The sequence below is a fragment of the Denticeps clupeoides genome, chromosome 7, assembly GCF_900700375.1.
Source record: "Denticeps clupeoides chromosome 7, fDenClu1.1, whole genome shotgun sequence".
NCBI classification, from domain to species: domain Eukaryota; kingdom Metazoa; phylum Chordata; class Actinopteri; order Clupeiformes; family Denticipitidae; genus Denticeps; species Denticeps clupeoides.
In genome coordinates this window covers 100,199-121,708 of record NC_041713.1, presented here as the reverse complement: position 1 = coordinate 121,708, position 21,510 = coordinate 100,199, and the positions used below count along the sequence as shown (strand labels likewise).

The following is a 21,510-nucleotide window of genomic DNA, read 5'->3' as shown; positions in this document are numbered from 1 at the left end:
GACACCAGCATAGTTCCTGAGCCTCTTAAGCATACGGTAGTATGACCACTTATTTAAAAACCCTCACTATACTCAAATTTTACACCTATTTCCAAACTCCATTTCACGTTTCTAGAAAAAAACATGGACTCATGGAGCCATTCCAGTCTGGGTTCAAGTTCAGACATAGCACTGAAACTGCTCTCCTAATGATTCTGGTACTTTTGTAGTCCATGTGCGTTTACACTTTACTGCAGCTTTCGATACGGTTGATCACAATCTTTTGATTTGTCATCTAGAACACTGGGTAGGCATGAAGGGTCTGGCCCTGGACTGGTTTCGTTCATATCTCACCAACAGGTCCATCTGTTGATGATAATGTGTCCTTTACAGTGCCTCTCCAGTATGGGGTCCCACAGGGTTCTATTCTCGGGCTTCTCCTTTTTTTCTTAATGACATAAAGGATTGGCTCTCATTAAGTTTTCTAAGTTTGAATGAGGAGAACCTCTGATACTGCAAGCCTGCCACATTTAAATCTTAGTCCATGGAGCCCATTTACCACCAACAGGGTAAAACCCTTGGGCATGATCATGGACTGTGACAGTCAGAAAAAAGCATTTTCCAGCCACGGCAAATATAAAAGTTAAAACCTATTTTGAAAAGTCGTGACTTTCATACATGCATTGTATGCATCTTTACCACACGTCTTGATTACTGCAATGCCCTTTATTCTGGAGAAAGGCCGTCTGCCCTCTCTCGATTGCAGCTGGTTCAAAATGCTGCTGCATTGTACAGGCAGGTACGAACACATCACGCCCGTTTTATCTTTCCTTCACTGGCTCCCTGTACGTTTTAAAATCCTGCTTTTAACCTATAAACGTTTGAATGGTCTTGCTCCACCCAACGTCTCAAAGCTACTTCATACCCACACATACCCTCACATCCACTGAGGTCTTCTTGTCCCGAAAACTCCTGTGGCTCCTATGCACTGGAATGAGCTGCCTTTAAATATCAGACAGGCTCCTTCCTTCTTGCTTTTAAGTTCATCTTTTCACTGACATTTTCTGATCATTGAACTTTGTTTTTCATTTAAATGTATTAATGTATTAATATTGTTTAGATTAGATTGGTTATTTTATGACTGGCTTCATCTTGTATGCTTTAAATGTGCTTTAGAAATAAAATGGAGCAAAAGTAAAGAGCACGGCTCAGCAAGTCTTGCTCTGAACCAGCAAGTCAAAAGTTAATCACAAAACTGCCTTCACCTTGAATAGAATTTCGAATTAACCATGTCCCGTAGAAACTTTTATTCATCTTTTTATTCATATGATGCTTTTTACATGACGCCACATGCAAAATACAATGCAAAGCACGTTAAAAGTAGAACCTGCTCAAAGCTGATGTGCTTGTTTGCTTCAGTCGCTGTCTGACTGGTTTTGTTTGAGGGTGTAATTTGCTGGTGTGATGATGTTGGTCTTCAGAAGAACCCTGCCACTGTTCCAGTTACGCTGCTCTGCTGTACTCCAGCTCTGCCCTGGCGGGCGTGGTCCTCCTCGTCCTCGTGGTGGCGACGGCGCAGTGTGTTCAGCGTGTAAGTTCAGCCTGCTTCACATGTAGATTAGAACGCTCTTCACTCTCCAGATCAGCTTCTTCGTCTGAGATACAGTTCTGCAGATTAATGTCATTCTGTGTCTGTGCTCATCTGTGCTGTCAGAAAAAGATGGTCTCTTCAAGCAGAGAGTTGGGCGGGGCTCCCATATATGAGGAGATGAGAGCAGGCCGACAGGAGAACCCAGCTGTCCTCAGCCTGACGGAACAGGGGGACTAAACGTCCAGCGGCAGGTTCAGGAGCCTGATGCCGGTTCCTGTGGGCGTTTAAAGATTGTAGATGAAGTGGTGGAACCGACTCCACTGCATCTGCATTTTGACATCTTTTCTTGAATGAAAAATGCAGATACGTAGTTTTTACTGAATAAAAACCCTGAGCCCAGTGCATGGTGGGCTTGGTGGAGTTTATTAATACGAGATCTGGTCTGTTATGTGCTGAGAAGCACGGTGGTTGTCCTGACTCGCCCACCCACTCGCTCTCTCCGCATCTTCATGACCTTTGACCTGACATGAAAAGGAGCGGCTTCACCAACGGTCATTTTTATTTCTATACCCTAATTTTTCCAAAAATTAACCCATCCACCCGTCTACTGGAGGGCAATAAACCCCAAATTCAGGAACAGTGTGCATCTTTTTACAGATTTATTAATAATTTGAAATAAGCTCCATAATTCAAGACTTTTTTTTTTCTGAGCACGTCAACAATCACATTCTACATGGAAAAAGGGTTCGAGAAAAAATGAAAAATTTTAAAACAGAAACTGAAAATAAAAACATATCAACGCTATATTCCACTTTCGTTTTTCATGTCAAATTTTACGGGCTACGTAAAAAGCCACAGTGCTGTAGAACGAGACACTCATTGGTTTGATGTGATGATGCGAGACACTTGTGCATAGATCATGATCCCTTACAACCAGCTTTTCTAAATGAGTCCAGATCATGGAACAGAGAGAAATTAATGCAAATATTCCTGATTTCAACAGGAAGGGATCATAAGAAAATACAATAAAATTCACAACATACAGCTCTCGTATGCGGCGTCACGGTCCTCACAATCAAAATCAACGCGCATTTCATTTCAAACGTAAAGCAATTTTAATATAGATTTATATATAAAGCACTCCATTTTGAAAAGCCCATTATTTGGTAAATATCTACTTGAACTGCTACAGATTTAGAAATAATTTTATAACCTTCAGAGCTTCATTTTCAGTCATGTTTCCTTCTTCTTCTCATGAACATGAAAACTCAGGACCTCTGACCATCCTGAGACAATCCGCTTCTCACGAATGTGCAAGATAGTGAGCAGGAGCATTTTCAGATGGATTTTTATATATACGTAGGCTTCCATAGTCCAAGACATTAACATCATCAACAACATAAAGTCATGAGAGGAACCCAACTCTCCATCCCCGAGTTCCAGAGCAGCACAAGGGTCTCCGTTCTACAGAGGGTTCCGCTGGAAGAACGTGGCGGCAGCTGTGACAGAAACAGAGATGAAAACAGTAGGCACCTCATACGTCCAGCAGAGGTCAAGTTCCTCCATGCTGACCTACGACCAACTTCAACTTTATTTCTCTTTTTTTTGTCATTTATGTAAAATGTGAAAATGGTGCAATTCTCATAATCCACCGTTTCTCTTTTCTTGGATTCCTCCACAGTAAAAGCCACTATGACGAACAGAATACAGCTTCAAAATAAAACCGTGCACACACACACACACACACACACACACACTTCCTCATGAAGTCCATAAGTAAACATGAACGAGTGAATTGTCACCGTTGCCCCGGCGTGGTGGTGGGGGGGGGTAGACACTCAGCGCAGAACTACGAACGAACCGCAACGATCACGACATCCGGGGAAAAAACAATAACGAAGAATTTCAGCAACTAAACACACACACACACACACACACACACGTGTGCAAACACTCATTAAAACAGGATGTCACTTTTCTTCAACATTGTACGATTTGAAGTGACATTATAAAAAGATTGGAAGTGAATGAGGGACGTTTTACAAAAAAAGATTCACATTAAGTTATTGGCGCTTCTTTTGTTTCAAGTATTCGCACTTTTGTAATTTCGTATCGTATTGATATGTTTCTGACCGTGTTTCATTCAGTATTCAATATGTGCATATTTCTACACAGGAGGACCTGACCCCTGGGGTCGCGGCGGCTCCGCGCCAGGTAGGTGCGAGGAGGGGTGGGCGGAGCCTCTCAGTGCTGGTGACCGGGGGGGGTGAAGTACTGGCGGACCCCCCGGATCCTTCCGTCATGCTCGGAACAAGGCAGTTTCCTCAACAGGCAATAGTGATTGTGTTACTCAAGTCCACGTGGAATAAAAGTAAACGACTTGGCACCAGACACGGGCGTGTTGGGCTCGTCCGGGGGCACCGGGGCGCAGAGTTCGGCCCTCGGGGCTGAAACGGGGCTCAAAAAAACAAAAAAAAAAAAAAAGGAAGAATTTTTGGTTTCAGGAAAAATGGACCCAATCGGACCTGACGACCTGACCCCAGCCTGACCTCTTCTCTGCCCCACCATGTAGCTCAGCCGATGGTTTCAGCCATCCAGAGGGGGCGGAGTTACATAGAGGTGGGACTGGGCGGAGCTGCATGCTGGAGGGGGCGGGACAACCTCAGACATTCAGAGTTTAGTCTTTGCATAGAAACCAAGTGCTGCTGTTAGATCAGGTTGGACCTGGAGGACTCTGCTCTGCCTAAAAAGCACCAGGGTTAAGGGGTCAGAGGTCAAGCCAAAGACAGGCTAGGGGTCGTCCATCCTTACCTTCTAAACTAGGCTTTTTCCACCACAGTTGATGAAGAGTGAAGGTAGCTGTAGTATTAATACCCTCATCATCATCATCATCATCATCATCATCATCACCCACGCACAGAAAACAGGGCTGGACAGCAGCTACATCGAAGACCGCTGCCCGATCCAAACACAATAACCATGCCAACCTAACACTGGCAATTCCACAGTACACAAAGAAAAGGTCCCGCCCACTTCCTGCTAGAGTGATGTAGCATGAGAGTGATGAGAGGGCGGGGCAGGGGACGGTCGTGCACAGATTTAGGCACTCAACAGCCACACATATCATACAGGCTGGCAGGTGGGCGGGGCCCAATGTACAGAAGGCTACAGACAATGGTGAAGTTGAGAACTTCGACTCCCAGGATTCCTTCAGACTCTCTTGGTTCCTTGTTCAAAATTAAACAAGTTTTAAAAACGATTTTTTTCCTCCTATTTAAGTGCTAAAATAACGCAGTGCCTGCGGATTTGGTTTGGAGCCTGGGCGCCGCCATTTTTCTCACCAGTTCTGTCCATTGGAGCATTACTGAACGTTCTCATCTCCTTCCATCTGAAACTAAGCAAAAGGGGAGAAGGACAAGCTGGAGGTCTTTGTGCAGCGAGCTCCTGGAGACAAGAGATGTTGCACATCACACAAACGTTTGAGATTGATCCAGAACCTCAGCGTAGATGCCGCAGATGGAATCTTTTCAGGAGACTCAGGCCCCTCCCTCATCTTAGCGGTGGGCGGAGCCGGATGTTGGACAGAATAAGAGGGAGGGTTTAAGGCTGAGGTTTTAGTGCTGAGGAACCAACGAGCCAGTTAGAGTGGAGAGAATCCGACTGGAGGGCGGGAGGAGGCGGAGAATGACAGGGCGGGGCGGTGGCCGCTTGTGCAAATGTTGGAGAGAGAGAGAGAAAAAAAAAAAAGTTGCTGTTTTTATACCACAGGTTCCTCCCGTCTCAAAAATACTGACAAAAAAAGTGAATAAAGAGAGTAAATCCGCAGATGAGAGGAAGAACGTGTTCATCATCATCCTCTTTTGACCTTCTGTCTGGTGCTCATCTCGCCACATGATTGGTCGGTTCCTACATGGATTCTCCACTCAGTAAGTCTCCAGGAAGCAGCGTGTTGATGGGGGAGGGGCTTCCCATGAGGTGGCCGTCTTCTGTGCTGGGCGGTCCCCACAATGTGGAGTACTGTGGAGCCCCGCCCCAAAGCAGCTCGCCTCCGGCTTTACAGGCTCCACCCCCTGCCCCGCCTCCCAGAGCAGCAGTGTTCCAGTGGCCCATGGTGTGGGCGGAGCCAGAGGTCACCAGCCGCGTCTGATTGGTGGCTGAGTGGTTGGCCTGCCAGGTGGTGGTGGGGGGGAGGGTCTGGCTTTGTGCAAAGAAGCGGTTGACCTCCTCCTCTCCAGCGAACTCTGCAAGGATGGTGGTGTTACCCAGAACACACCTGGAGAAACAGCATCACACCTGCATTCAGCCTGGAAGTGAAGGTGTTAGAAGTTCCTGTTGTGTCGGGGGACCTACATGTGCAGGGACTTCTGGGCTTTGGCCGCCTCCTCTCTGGAGCTGTAGCGCACCACGGCGTTGCCCTGCGTCAGGTTCAGGTGGAACGTGATGAGGGGTCCGTGCTGCAGGCACAGCGTCCGCAGGGTGGAGCCGTCGATCTGACCAACAAACCAGGTCACATGAGTGGACCGACGACTAGGAGAGGGGAGACAGAACAAGGAGTGGAGTTCCTACCTGAGGTGTCAAGTTCCTCAAAACCAACCAGCTGCTGGTCCTGCTGGAGCTGTCGGTGCTCCATGTGGTTCCTGAGAGAGAGAACATTGAGAAGGTATGGAGACCACAGATTAATCCAACCCCACCCAAGGCCAACGCAGAACATTGCTCTCTCCATCCTCCACCCCACCTGAGGAGTACGAGCTGCCCCAGCTGGGCACCAGTCCCAGGGTGCTGCCGCTCCAGGTGGAAGAGGACTTGGTGCTGGTGAGGCCGGGAGGAGGACGGGTGGGGGTGGCGGTGTTGCGGGGACCCTGCGGAACCTTCCAGAGCTCTTGGGACAGTGATGTCTGTGTGTGGGAGATCGGGCCAGGGGACCAAGTGGACTTCATGTCTGACAACTTGCCTGTAGACCAGAAAAGAACCTATGAGGTGAGAACTGGTGGAACATGTGGAAGATGGATGAAGGCATGCAGATTCTGCATCAGTTCATGCTCATAATCACCATCTTCACACTGATGATCTCATAATAAGAAGGCAGAACAGATTCCAGACAGTTTCTGCATTCAAAATATCTTCTGCAATCTTGGAGTGCTAAAACCATGTAACGGTGGAAACCTCACACAGGTACCTCAAAAGGTGGAGGTTTTAAAAAAGCTGCCTTCAGGATGGACCAGCATATCTGGTATCATCATCATCATCATCATCCCAGTGACAGTGGTAGTAAGTGCGGTTTGACGGACCACCCTGATCCATCAACATCCAGCAGCAGATGAAGATAAATCAAGTCTCTTACCGGCGTTTCGGTCTCTCAGCAGGTAGCGATTGACATCATGGATGTTGGTGTTGATGGTGGGACCACTGGGGACGCTTCCAGGGGTGACGTTGGGGTCTGTCTCAGGGTCGATGTTCTGCAGCCCTTTCCAAGGAACCCCAGGGCAGAACTCTGTGAGAAGAGGAACACAAATGCTATCACCATGGCAACTAGTCACATGTCTGTAAAGGAGCCTTCTTGGATTATCAGGTGGTTTCTAGCCCACTGTGTGTGTGTGTGTGTGTGTGTGTTCAGCTGTACACCCACCAGGAGGCCAGCTGACGTTGGTCCCATTGGACAGCTTGTCATTGGAGCTCTTGCCCTGTCCCAGGGGACTGGAGGGTTCGGAGCCGGCCAGTGTGCCATAGGTGGGGTAGGACTCGTCCAGTGGGGGCTTCCCAAGACTGGGGGCTGCAGACAAAGAATCCACATGAACAGACCTGTTTGAAGGTCCTCTGTGACTCGGGGCTTCCTACGTTGTACAGACGTGCACGTAGGTGGCGTCTATACATAAATATATCTAATTTATGTAAATCAGACCGGGCGTACAGTGTTTGTTCAGGCCGGGTTCCAGGGGGGAGGAGCTGCCAGTGTGATTGTCCATAGAGTTTGGGTGGGTCCACTGCGACAGGCGTGACTGGGGCTGAGGCGTGTCTTTCAGGGAGACCCCGCCCACCTCCAAGCAGTTTACATTCATGCTGGGGTGCAGTGCAGCTGCAGAGAACAGAGGAAGATGATGGTTTACACACTATAACGTTCCACTGAGGTGGTCTAACGTCCAGCGGGGCCTTACAGAGAGGGTACGAGCTGAACGCGTTTGGAGAAGACTGGGTCTCTTTGGTCTGCAGCTCAGACCGGCCTGGTGCCGGGACGGGTCCTGGGAAAGAGTCCAGGGCTGATTTTCCGGAGTTGGGGTGGAGGCTGGGGTGAGAAGGTGGCTGCTGCTGCTTCATCAGCAGGGCCTGGGTCAGCTGCCTCTGGTGCTGCTGGATCTGCTGCTGCATGTTACTGATTGTACGTGCAACCTGCAGCAAGACAAGCGTCACGCAGAAGCAGACATCTACACCCACAACCCCGACCAGGAGAAGGCCACTCACCTGCTGCTCCTGCTGCCTGATGGGACCAGAGACGTTGCGCTGGGCCTGCAGCATCTGCTGCTGGAGCTGTAAACGCTGGTACGTCTGTGTGAACACACACCCATTACGGTTCTATCCTGCGTTCCTGGCTGGTAAACGCTGGTAAAAGCCACTGACCAGTTGCAGCTGGTAGAGTTGGTTCAGCAGGGTCATGTGTTGCGGGTTGATCGGGGAGGTTAGGAGCGCAGGATTCAGACCAATGTTTTTTGCTGCGAACTGTAAGAGCTGAGCTTGAACCTGTCGGAGAAAAGATGAGGAGATGTGGGGTGATGGTCCTGCAGCTAGTTTTGTAGAGTCATCATATTATTGCCTTTCTTCTCAAACATATTCAGTCAACACGATATGGTCTAAAAAATATGACAATTCTAAAAACTCTTCACCAACAGCTGTGTGTGTGTGTGTGTGTGTGTGAGTGTGTGTGTGTGTAAACAGACCTGAGGGGAGAGGAACTGAGGCACTTGAGTGCGAAGACTCGGCTGGGAGGAGCTGAGAGGCGGCACTGATGGCTGAGGCGGCGGCTGCTGTAGAGGCCGACCCGGAACTCCTCCCCCACCCACAAACATGCCACTCTGCACCTGAACACACAATATAAATATAAATATACACACACACACACACACAAAGGCAGGCGCATGCACACACACACACCTGTCTGCTATTCAGGTTTTGTGTTGCCACACCCAGGGCGTGGCCAGGTAGAGCAGGGTTGGCCAGCGGTAACTTTAGGCTGGTTGAAGGCATAAACGGTGAAGTCTGGGGGTCGTCCACCAACCCTGCGTCCTGCAGGGACACACAGTGAAAGGAAAAGTGAACGTGACGTGATTGTCATTGTGATACACAGCAGCACAGCACATGGCGACACGGTGAAACGTGTCCTCTGTATTTAGCCATCACCCTTGGTGGGGACGGTCCTTTGCTCAGTGGCAGCTTGGCGGATCGGGATTCAAACCGGCAACCTCCTGATTACGGGTCCACTTCCTTAACACTAGGCCACCACTGACATTAGAGCTGGGCCACCTGGCAGGTAAGTCACCTTGTCACCGAAGGGGGTGTGGTCTGAGGGCAGCTCTTTGGTGATGAGGGGGGTCCTGCAGCCCATCTGCTTGTTGACCAGGCCGTTGCTGTAGTCAGATACCCCGACACACCGCCTGTCCAGTTCCATCTTCTTCTCCAGTAGAGCACCTGACCACACACACAGCAACAGTCCATTATTACACATGCACACACACACACACACACACACACACAGGAAGGGCCACTCACTCATGGCCTGGTCCAGGTTCATGTTGTTGCTCTTCAGGGCTTCTTCAGCAGGTTCTCTCTAAAGAGAGAAAGAGTGATGTGATGTGGCATACAGAGGTCAGAGGTCACACCTACACACCTGCTGGATATTTGCTGTGCTGCTCTACTCACTGGGAATCCCATGTCTGTTAGCTGCTTGATCAGGCGGCTCATCATCCAAGCATCATCATGCTTGCTGGTGGCCTTCAATCCGTAAAAAGCATTAAAACGCAAATCAAAAATACATTTAGTTGAAGTTTTACGTGACAGATTCTCTCTCACCTTCAGAGGTCCCTTTTTGGGTGGGTTGCCCCAAGAGCTGCAGGAAGAGTTGCTCTCCTGGGAGGCTGTGCTGTTCCACATGTCTCCATCATCTGGCTCCCACTGTCCTGCAGAGTGAACCATGTCCTCCCCTCCACCTCTCCAGTCCTCTTGCATAGGTTTGGATGCTGGAATAGAATTAGACGTTGGATATGAGCCTCCTGATGGATCTCAGCAGCCTGCTCGGCAGTAAAACTGTCTTCTGGTCCAACTAACCTGGCTTGCAGGCTGTGGGTCCAGGTGGAGGGTTGGTCAGGCCATAGACCTCAGGGCTGCTCTCCCTCCAGCCACTGCACCCAGTGGAGGGTTTACCCCAGGCGGAGGTGCCAGCATCAACTCCAGCTTCTCCCCAGGAAGGCTCAGGTTTAGCGTGGACATTTGACATTTCCCCCCATCCTGCGCAGAGAGAAATGAAGAATGTCAGTCTAATAGTGCGATCACGACCAGACCCTCACCCTGACACAACAGAATAATCATTTCAAATGAAAGTATGATAAAGTAGTCTGGCCTGTTACACTGAAACCACACCGTTCTATCATAACATCTGGAAATGTCATTCATGTACATGGTAAAACCATCGGAACCTACCAGCTCCATACATGAACTTGACCCGCTCTACAAAAATATAATAATAATAATAATCTGACAACCACATTTAAATAGTTGAAATGGGTTTTGGGGGATTGCGATATGATAAAGGACACTTGCTTGTATATCAATGAAAAGTCACATACTAATAGTAAAATGTTTAATTTCAAAGTGAAACATACAAACTACTTATAACAACCTGAAATGCCCAGTGCTTTCAAAATCCAATATTCTACTAAATTAAATAATCACAAAAAACTCTTTTACATTACTGTCGAACGACAAACCCTGGTAAGGCTAAACAACTGTTTTGATTATATTTGGCCATTATAAAATCCCGTATTATAGTTCTTACGTTTAACCAAAACGTTGTTTGGAGGCTGACTTGAACACAGGGATGCATAGCTTTGCTAGCTTAACTAAGGTTAAGATTTGTAAAGTGAGGTGAATTTCATTAGGAAACCTTCAAAGTTTGAGAAAAGTTAACTAAACAGCTAAGAACAGTCTAAATAGTTAATGCCTACGTTTAGCCAAAACGTTGTTTGGAGGAATGCATAGTTTCGCTAGCTTAGCCTATTTTAGCTAAGGTTAAGACTTATAAAACGGGATTTTATAATGGCCAAATATATTCAAAACAATTGTCCAGCCTTACCTATGAAATGTAACCCCCCGGGATCTGGTTTGGAGCGTACAGCGGTTTGTAAAGCCCCAAGCAGCACAAGAGTGAGGCATTTTATGCACTTCTCTCCATAGACATGTATATGCTTCACTCCACAGCAGAGTCTATCGCAATATGGCGGCGACGTTGACGTACGATGCAGCGTGTCATGCTCCGTCTACCCATATGTCTCCCAAAGTCGAAAGTCATGTGACCAAACACGTCACATCCGACTGAAGTGAGACTTCAGTCAGCTCGCAAACTTTGAGAGAATGGATCGGATATGTTGCCGATCCAATCCATGTACTAATCATTTAAATTGCACAGACTGACATCGTGATTACGATTAGATTTATTGTGCAGCACTAACATATACTGTTGAAATGTGTCATTTTTTCCTCAGAGAAAACTAACACATCTGTTACCTGGTGTGGTGGCAGGGGCGCGGCTGTGGTGCGGTGGAGGGCCTGTGCTGACTGGGGAGCTGTCATTGTTGCCGGAGCCACGGCGATGACCAGGCGGAGGAGGTTGGCTTTGGTGGTGGCTGCCGCTGGTGTTGGAGGTGTTCTTGCCTGTGCTTCCTCCACTGTGGACCACACCACCGCTGTCACCTGCCTTCTTCGGCTTGTTCCGGTCCCAGAGGTTCACCGCCTTGCAGGCGGTCGGGTCGCCCCAAGCGGAGGTACCATCATCAATCTCCAGCTTGCGTCGGATGGACGGCGGGGACGGCTCCTCCCATCCAGTGGGATCCCCGGTACGTTCCGTTTTGGGTCCTCCACTGCTGGCGCCCCACCCTGATGCTGGCTGCTTCACCGAGCCAGGTCCACCCCAGGAGCCGATGCTACTTGCTCCACTGCTGCTACTGTCACCTTCCTGAGGCTTGTTGTTCCATCCCTGTGCAGAGCCACTGGGCCGGGGTGGCTCTACCCAGCCTCCACCACCTCCACCTGATACAGGTTTTGTCCAGTTGGTAGGACCTTCACCTTCCCTGCCTGCATTCGCTGGGCCATTTCTCTTACCATCTCCAGGGTCTCCCCATTGTCCCCCTGTACCATTATCGGACCCTGACCCATTAGCCCAGCTGTGAGAAGACTTGGGCCCATCGCTCCAGCCCTGTGGTTTAGCCTTGCTGTGGGGATTGTCCCAGCTTGGGGACACGTCATCAGAGACCCTGTTCTGCCCATTTTTCTGGTTGTTGGTCACTGGGCCTACAGCAGGTGGGTTGGCCCAGCCTCCATTTGAAGGTTTCTCTCCCCATCCAGGAGCAGGTTGGTTGGAAGGAGGTGCAGCAGTGCCCCAGTCCAGCGTAGAAGAATCACCACCTTTCCCCACAGGGTCTGGTCTGGAGTGGCCGGGGTTAGTGCTGGAACCACCTGGAATGTTCTGAGGACCCGTGGAGGACGAGCCCCACGCTTCAGTCCCCAACGTTGTTCTTTCGGCCTCTTCGCGCCGCCTCTTCAGTCTCCCAGGCAGTGTGTTGGTGGACGGGGGTCTGGCCCCAGCCGGTGTTGCACAGCACCCGAGGGTCCAGGTCCTGGGCAGGAATGACAGGGACATCCTCGTCTCTCTGGTGGGGGTGTGTCTCCATGCAATTGCTGCTGCCCTCGCAGGCTGGGCCAGCGGTGCTGCGAGTCCAGGAGCTGAGCTGCTCCTGATTGGAGACTTTGGCCTCGTTGGAATGCTTGGCCCAGTTGCCACTAGTCTGCTGTCCCCAACCAGTGGTGTCACTGGTGGATGTAGGAATCCCTCTGTGACCCCAGCCTGTATCCTTGGAAGCGGAGGCCTTTGTGTCACCACTGCCCCAGATGGACACTTCTTCACCGTTGACCTGCTGGGTGATAGGAGTGCTGAGAGGCCGGCTGTGGACAGGGCTCAGGGTGTCTGGCTGCTGCTTTGGGTGATTTGGTCCATCAGTGTTAAGGTTCTGAGGTTCTGAGCTAAAAGACACATTTGTGGACTGAGAAGGGCGTGGCTCTAAGGGGTCAGAGGACATCAGGCTGCCCCAGGCATTGCCATCCCTGTTCCCAGAGGAGTTTCCATTTGCTCCGCCCATATTGCCAGTGTTACCCTGATTGGGTGCGGCGCCTGGTGGGCTACAGAGGCTGGAAGGAGTTCCTCCAGAGCTGCCAACCCCAGAACCAGACCCTTCGTGGCCCAGGAGAGGCCAGGCAGAGGGGTTGGCGTTGGGGTTGAGATTCAAGTTAAAATTGGAGGAGCCCCAGCAGTGCTGGCCCCTCTTTCCTATTGGCACACTGTCATTCTGCCCCTCCCCACCAGACACGGAAGGGGAGGAGCCCCAGCCTCGACTGATCGCGCCCTGGCTGGAGCCAGCTCTGCTGCTGGTGGGAAAGTGTCCAGTCTGGCCGGCCCCTGTGGCCATGATCGCTTGGCTGCTGCTGCTGTCCCTGGTGCAGTCAGCGTCTGAGTGACATCCTGGAGGGGCGTGGCTCAGAGAATGAGAAATGGTCGGCCACTCCTCAGTGTCGTTATTGTCAATGATCAGTTTCTCCCAGCTGCTGCTGCTGCTGCCACTACCTCCTGTGCTGCAGCTGTTACTGGCTGTGACGTTCGTGGCACTGTGACTGGTGGGTATGTGTCCCCAGTGGCGATTCTCATACTGGGTTCCAGGGCCAGTGTGTTGAGGCAGCTCTGAAACAGACAGGAACAGAGGGGCCTGTGACCAAATCTACACAAATTCTACCCCCATTGACCCTGTATACCTCCTAAAACCCAGACCCGCCGAGGTCCCGTCCCCACACGCTGCTGCCCGGGCCCCTGTCATGGTGCCCACTGCTCACCAAGGGTGATGGTTAAATACAGAGGACACGTTTCACCGTGTGCTGTGCTGCAGTGTTTCACAATCATCTTCACTTAAAGGTCCACACACTGCAGGCAGATGGTGGATTTTATTCCTGTGTGTGTATCTCTGTCTGTGCAATTTAAACAGCAGCAGAAAACGGAGGGACAGGGACAGCAGGACGAGACGGGGAGAGCGTTTCTGACATGACTCGGTCCTTCTGGACTGGAGCTCCCTGGCAAAATGACGCCATTTTATAGAGTCTGACCCGCGGCTAAAATATTCACCACACACACACACACACACACACACACGCACACACAAGCCCAACTGCTGCAGTCACACACACACAGACACACACACACACACACACACACACACCACAAGAAAACCTGGACTCCCCAGACTCTCCAGAGCAGGACGGAGGACACCGAGGCCGGTGACGGTACCTGAGGAGAGGTGGCTTCCAACCATCCTGCCAGCCGCCAGATCCTACAACATGTCTGCTGCTCATTTGAGAAAATCCACGCGCCTCCTCCACCTCCTCCACCTCGCTCGCCGTTTATTTATATCCTCCCTGCTCCTGATTGGACGACGGCATGGAGGTTCTCATACTGAACGGGGGTGAAGGTTAAAGCAGAGAGAGGGGAGAGGGAGACGGGGACATTCCTCCATTCTCTTTACTGCTTTCAAACGCTCAGAAGATATTTAGCAGCGAGCGCTCTGCCACTCAGCTACAGAGTAGAAGGGGAGAACGTTTCTCCGGAACATTAAACCACACGTGCGACACACCAGTCAGGAAGGTTGCTCCCGATGGCGTGACAGAAATGACGTGACAAAACCGACAGAAACCAGGTGGGGAATAACGTTGCCAGATGGTGAAACATGATGGTAGCTTGCGGGTTTATTAGTGTGAACACAATACTGTCGTTTTAGCCAATAAAATGTACGAAAAATGAATCTGGACGTGACTAAGACTAATAAAAAAAACTAAATGACAGCTTGACGCAAAGACCTATAGTTATTAATGCAAGATAATTAATATAATTGTTAATTTGGAATGACATGATTATATTACGCCTATATCACCGCCAAGGTGCCACCGAGGTCCCGTCCCCACACACTGCTCCCCGGGCGCCTGTCATGGTGCCCACTGTTCGCTCAGGGTGATGGTTAAATGCAGAGGACACATTTCACAAATTTCGACACAACTGGTCATTACAATTCCGGTCACGTTCTATGAAAGTTCTGAAGATTCGCTACCCAAATTCTTCTGTAAAAAGGATCCACGTGAAAACCCACTGCTCACTGGGACAGAGGTCACTTGTCACAACAGCCACATTGTGTGGGGGCGGGGGGGGGATCTACACCCCAACGTCAGACTTCCCATCATGCATGGTGGAGGACCATCACACCACCACTGGTGCTGATGAATGATTAGCTGCCACTCACAGAAGTGAAGAAGTCATGTGACTGGTGTAGTGACAGCACCTGAGACAGCAGCCGATGTGCAACACACACACACACACACACACACACACACACACACACACACACATTTAGCAAGAGCAGTGAGTCAGTGTAGCCCACACATCTGGGCGTCTCCACCATCACATCTATCACTGCAACATCACATAATAGGACCAAAACTGACCCCCACTGGGACATGATGGAGTTGAGATCTGCTGACCTGCCTGTGTCCTGCTGGAGAAGGTCGGTTGCTGGACACTGGCTGGGGACGGGGGCAGCGGCTGTCCCCTCTTCAGCAGCTGTTTGTGCTCCTGTTGTCGGAACCGCGGTGGCACCTCCCTGGGTGGGTATCGTGGGCCGGAGGTCTGCTGCTGCTGCTGCTGCGGTGGTGGTGGTGGAGGTGGAGGTGAAGGTGGCGGCTGTGTGCTGGAGGTGGGGACACGCTTGCCATTTCCACTGGTGCTGGTGCTGACTGGAGGCCTGGACAGGCCGCTGCTGGGGATGGCAGGGGCAAGGGGGACAGAGCTGGGCGTGGCACTCTCTGGCACTGGGGGAGAAGGTGGAAGGTTACAGAAAACACCAGAACCGATGAATGAATTGCAGTTTTTTTTAGTTCTGAAACAGGAAGTCCAGAACAAAGCAGCACTGTGAGCTAATGGGGCGGAAATGACGCCACTCGTCAGCACAGGGTCTACAGCGGAGGGACAAGTTCCTACTGATATCTACTCCGATTGTATTTAGAATCGTAATAAAAGAAAAGTATTAGATCATTTTATAAAGTGCAACACAGCATGTGTGAATGTGACACACCGACTTACATAAGCACCCGAGTGCTGATTGGGTCGTGTCTATGCCCCGCCCCTTCTTCCCTCCCAGTCTCACACACAGCCACAAATCTTCCCCACCCCCTGGCCCCTGTGTGGGTTAGGGGGCGGTCCCAGACAGGACCCGCCCACTGACACTAAATCTGGAGCACTCTGGGCGAAGTGGAGTATTCCATGACTGGCACCCGGGGAGCAGTGTGTGCTTCTGGTTACATGGCCGCTTCCTCAACCGCCAGGCCACCACACACACACACACACACACTCACTGGGGCGATCAGTCTTTCCATTAATGTGTGTGTGTGTGAGAGAGAGAGAAAAAGTGAAGAACTTTGCTCAGTGGCACCTTGGCGGCCTGGGATTTGAACCCTCTGAACCCACCTGGTAGGTCACCACTGCTCCAGTGTGTGTGTGTGTGTGTGTGTGTGTGTGTGTGTGTGTGTGTGTTCTACTATAAGCTTATGAGCTGGTTTTCATATTAAGGGGTGAAAACAGACAGTAGCAGCATCAACACCATCTAACATCACCATCGTTCCTCCTCCTCATCATCATCTACAACTAGGCTGTTAGAAACTAGCGATGCAGTAATATCGCCATATTTCACCTGGTGATGTTGTAACGGACATCACATATCGCGCTAGGAACTTTTAATACTGTAAATTCGCATGACCGGCCAACTTTAGAATCTTGCAGTATGTTCAGTATCAGGATATATAGTGAAATAATCGTATCGTGACCAGGGGTGTTTATCGTATAATCGATGCAGAACAGATTCCGTCATACGGACGTTGCGTGGTGACTTTCTGGTATAAGAAGTAGCGACCACTACGAACACACACACAGTAGAGGGGTGACTGACACCCCAACTGTCAATCAACAAAGACGCAGCTACATGAAGGTCAAGGCTGAAGCCACAGAAGCGACAAACTGCCATCTTGAAAAATACGAACATCTTTAGATGAAATAACATGTTTATATGATCAGTGTGCCAGGTGTGCCGCGGGGACCTCAGGACATGTCTTCTGTCCCACCGTACCAGCGAGGAGAGAGAGAGATCATTATCGTCCCGGCCTGTAGTTCCTCTCTTCGCCGTGTCTGTCCGGGTTAGTCAGCTATTCAGGTTCAGACCAGGTTCAGTTGCCATGGAAATAAGCACAGAGCCAGTGAGTTCCACACTGCCAATAAATATCAATTAACTAAAGTCATCTGTCACTGTCACTTTATCAGAGTGACAATGACGTTGCCTTACTGGACACTGCAGGACACCCCTCAAACCTCCCCGGGACGACACTGAAGACGTGACACTTCATATCCAGATCCTGAGGTCCAGAGCTCTTCACCACGAGCTTGTAACGCACCCGTCACATGACACCGAGGAGGGACAATTCCCCCAAAACAGCACTAATTCCCACAATGCATCTGTGCTGAGCAACACGGCCAGACCAGCGACCCAGAAACACCAGAATGTCCATTCCAGGTTACCACCACGGTAAAAGACTCCACCCCTAATCCCAAAGAACCAGTCATGTCCGATGCTCTAACTGCTGCACCTAGTCCAGTCGGGGACCAGGTGTTTAGAAGATGAGGAACCTGCAAGTTCTAGATCACACGCACAGCACCGAGCGTGCGCTCCGTCCCAGTAAGATGAAGAAGTAAAAATGAAGGCAACTCACCTTTGGTTTTCTGTTCAGTTGCCTGAAAGGAAAAAAAAAAAAAAGCAGAACGTGTAAAAATTCCACAGGAAAGAACTAGAACTGAAGTCCACACATGCAGGAACAGAACAGAGAACAGTGGAGAACGTACGAACGTGCAGCAGCCTTCTGATTACGGGGCCACCACAAAGCGAAAAGAGAAGAACTAACAGTTCTTCAGACTGCAGGTGCTGATATGATCAGGTAGACCTGATACATGGTTGAAGAACCATCATTCGCAGTAAACAGTGCTGATAGGATGATGTGGGTTCTACTTCACCTTTTTCTGAACAGCTTGCTTCTTTTTCTTCTCCTCTTGCTTCTTCTTTTTCTTTTCTTCCATCAAATTGTACTCCGCTTGTGTTTCCTGTGTCTTCTCTAGGCTGTAGGGGACAGAAGACAGAGACATGGCAGACTTCATGTTGTGTCACATTAAAAGTTGCCTGCTGGCCGAGAGCCCTAAAACATTCCCTCCAATCAGAGCTCAAGACAGAGAGACCAAATGGAGATGTTTACCAGCGCTCACTCCTCTCAAGCCAGAGTTCTGAATGGTCAGAAAGCTACAGATGATCAAGAGTCAAGAAGAACTTTCACCGACTAACAATGAACTGGTGTTATTCTTACTGATGGGGTGAACGTCATCTTTTACCTTACTTCACTTTTCCAACAGTTGTAAAAAGCTACGAAGGAGTGATGTTATAAAATCGTTGCAGGTGTTTCAGTAAAATGTACAAGATTGCTGATGGAGTAGAATGTCGAATTTTTGGAGAAGATCGTTGCTGATGGAGTAAAGTGTAGAATTTTGAGAAGATCGTTGCTGATGGAGTAAAGTGTAGAATTTTTGGAGAAGATCGTTGCTGATGGAGTAAAGTGTAGAATTTTTGGAGAAGATCGTTGCTGATGGAGTAAAATGTCGAATTTTGAGAAGATCGTTGCTGATGGAGTAAAATGTCGAATTTTGAGAAGATCGTTGCTGATGGAGTAAAATGTCGAATTTTTGGAGAAGATCGTTGCTGATGGAGTAAAATGTCGAATTTTTGGAGAAGATCGTTGCTGATGGAGTAAAGTGTAGAATTTTTGGAGAAGATCGTTGCTGATGGAGTAAAGTGTCGAATTTTTGGAGAAGATCGTTGCTGATGGAGTAAAGTGTAGAATTTTTGGAGAAGATCGTTGCTGATGGAGTAAAGTGTAGAATTTTTGGAGAAGATCGTTGCTGATGGAGTAAAGTGTAGAATTTTGAGAAGATCGTTGCTGATGGAGTAAAGTGTAGAATTTTGAGAAGATCGTTGCTTATGGAGTAAAGTGTAGAATTTTTGGAGAAGATCGTTGCTGATGGAGTAAAATGTCGAATTTTGAGAAGATCGTTGCTGATGGAGTAAAGTGTAGAATTTTGGAGAAGATCGTTGCTGATGGAGTAAAGTGTAGAATTTTTGGAGAAGATTGTTGCTGATGGAGTAAATTGTCGAATTTTGAGAAGATTGTTGCTGATGGAGTAAAGTGTAGAATTTTGAGAAGATCGTTGCTGATGGAGTAAAGTGTAGAATTTTGAGAAGATCGTTGCTGATGGAGTAAAGTGTAGAATTTTTGGAGAAGATCGTTGCTGATGGAGTAAAATGTCGAATTTTGAGAAGATCGTTGCTGATGGAGTAAAATGTCGAATTTTGAGAAGATCGTTGCTGATGGAGTAAAATGTCGAATTTTTGGAGAAGATCGTTGCTGATGGAGTAAAATGTCGAATTTTTGGAGAAGATCGTTGCTGATGGAGTAAAGTGTCGAATTTTTGGAGAAGATCGTTGCTGATGGAGTAAAGTGTCGAATTTTTGGAGAAGATCGTTGCTGATGGAGTAAAGTGTCGAATTTTTGGAGAAGATCGTTGCTGATGGAGTAAAGTGTCGAATTTTTGGAGAAGATCGTTGCTGATGGAGTAAAGTGTAGAATTTTTGGAGAAGATCGTTGCTGATGGAGTAAAGTGTAGAATTTTGAGAAGATCGTTGCTGATGGAGTAAAGTGTAGAATTTTGAGAAGATCGTTGCTTATGGAGTAAAGTGTAGAATTTTTGGAGAAGATCGTTGCTGATGGAGTAAAATGTCGAATTTTGAGAAGATCGTTGCTGATGGAGTAAAGTGTCGAATTTTGAGAAGATCGTTGCTGATGGAGTAAAGTGTAGAATTTTTGGAGAAGATCGTTGCTGATGGAGTAAAGTGTAGAATTTTTGGAGAAGATTGTTGCTGATGGAGTAAAATTGTCGAATTTGAGAAGATTGTTGCTGATGGAGTAAAGTGTAGAATTTGAGAAGATCGTTGCTGATGTTGCTGATGGAGTAAAGTGTAGAATTTTGAGAAGATCGTTGCTGATGGAGTAAAGTGTAGAATTTTTGGAGAAGATCGTTGCTGATGGAGTAAAATGTCGAATTTTTGGAGAAGATCGTTGCTGATGGAGTAAAGTGTAGAATTTTTGGAGAAGATCGTTGCTGATGGAGTAAAGTGTCGAATTTTTGGAGAAGATCGTTGCTGATGGAGTAAAGTGTCGAATTTTTGGAGAAGATCGTTGCTGATGGAGTAAAGTGTCGAATTTTTGGAGAAGATCGTTGCTGATGGAGTAAAGTGTAGAATTTTTGGAGAAGATTGTTGCTGATGGAGTAAAGTGTAGAATTTTTGGAGAAGATTGTTGCTGATGGAGTAAAGTGTAGAATTTTGAGAAGATCGTTGCTTATGGAGTAAAGTGTAGAATTTTTGGAGAAGATCGTTGCTGATGGAGTAAAGTGTAGAATTTTTGGAGAAGATTGTTGCTGATGGAGTAAAGTGTAGAATTTTGAGAAGATCGTTGCTTATGGAGTAAAGTGTAGAATTTTTGGAGAAGATCGTTGCTGATGGAGTAAAGTGTAGAATTTTTGGAGAAGATCGTTGCTGATGGAGTAAAATGTCGAATTTTGAGAAGATCGTTGCTGATGGAGTAAAGTGTCGAATTTTGAGAAGATCGTTGCTGATGGAGTAAAGTGTAGAATTTTTGGAGAAGATCGTTGCTGATGGAGTAAAGTGTAGAATTTTTGGAGAAGATTGTTGCTGATGGAGTAAATTGTCGAATTTTGAGAAGATTGTTGCTGATGGAGTAAAGTGTAGAATTTTGAGAAGATCGTTGCTGATGGAGTAAAGTGTAGAATTTTGAGAAGATCGTTGCTGATGGAGTAAAGTGTAGAATTTTTGGAGAAGATCGTTGCTGATGGAGTAAAATGTCGAATTTTGAGAAGATCGTTGCTGATGGAGTAAAGTGTAGAATTTTTGGAGAAGATCGTTGCTGATGGAGTAAAATGTCGAATTTTGAGAAGATCGTTGCTGATGGAGTAAAGTGTAGAATTTTTGGAGAAGATCGTTGCTGATTTCTGTTTACCTGATGAACGAGTCGCTCTCTCTCCTTTTCGGTCCTTCTGCACGCAGTAAATGAGGATGAGGAGGGTCGTGGTGGTGGTGGTGATGATGATGATGATGTTTGTGATGGTATCTTCTCCTCCTCTCTCCTCTCGGTTCCCGTACTGCCAGATGAGGGACGTGGACTTCAGCTTCTCTTCACGCTTGTCTCTTTATTTACTGCAGCTGGCTTCACCCGCTGGAACATCAACGGCTCCGCAGCTTCCACCGTTAAAGCTCTAAAGAGCAGAAACGCGGATGGATTGACGCGGCCCAGTTCGCTGAGTGGATTTCCGGGGGTCCTGGAGAAGAGGAAGGCGCAGGTCCTGGAGAAGTGGAGCTGCACGGCGGGGTTTCCTCACGGAGCTCCGCCGGCCATTTTGTTGGAAGTGATAAACAGTGGCCAGGGTTGCC

At 48.5% G+C, this 21,510-nt stretch overlaps 2 protein-coding genes across 3 annotated transcripts in view; one reads left to right on the top strand and one right to left on the bottom strand.

Moving 5' to 3' along the window:
• The window catches only part of znf207a (zinc finger protein 207, a), a 9,677-nt gene extending 7,303 nt beyond the window's left edge, over positions 1-2,374 (top strand). For both annotated transcript variants that reach the window (XM_028985444.1, XM_028985445.1), the window contains 2 exons: positions 1,461-1,570; positions 1,694-2,374. The gene's annotated coding sequence lies outside the window, so the exon portion shown is untranslated. The remainder of the gene's footprint in view (positions 1-1,460; positions 1,571-1,693) is intronic.
• tnrc6c1 (trinucleotide repeat containing adaptor 6C1) lies at positions 1,284-21,510 on the bottom strand. The gene is given in 23 exon segments (XM_028985434.1): positions 1,284-5,843; positions 5,921-6,060; positions 6,137-6,207; positions 6,306-6,521; positions 6,912-7,061; positions 7,197-7,340; positions 7,479-7,643; positions 7,723-7,954; positions 8,027-8,110; positions 8,183-8,302; positions 8,500-8,640; positions 8,714-8,845; positions 9,099-9,247; positions 9,329-9,386; positions 9,479-9,550; positions 9,629-9,795; positions 9,884-10,063; positions 11,339-12,335; positions 12,337-13,562; positions 15,401-15,727; positions 17,675-17,696; positions 17,973-18,075; positions 21,080-21,510. Coding segments are annotated over 22 exon segments (5,223 nt in total). The 5' UTR covers positions 18,036-18,075; positions 21,080-21,510; the 3' UTR covers positions 1,284-5,476.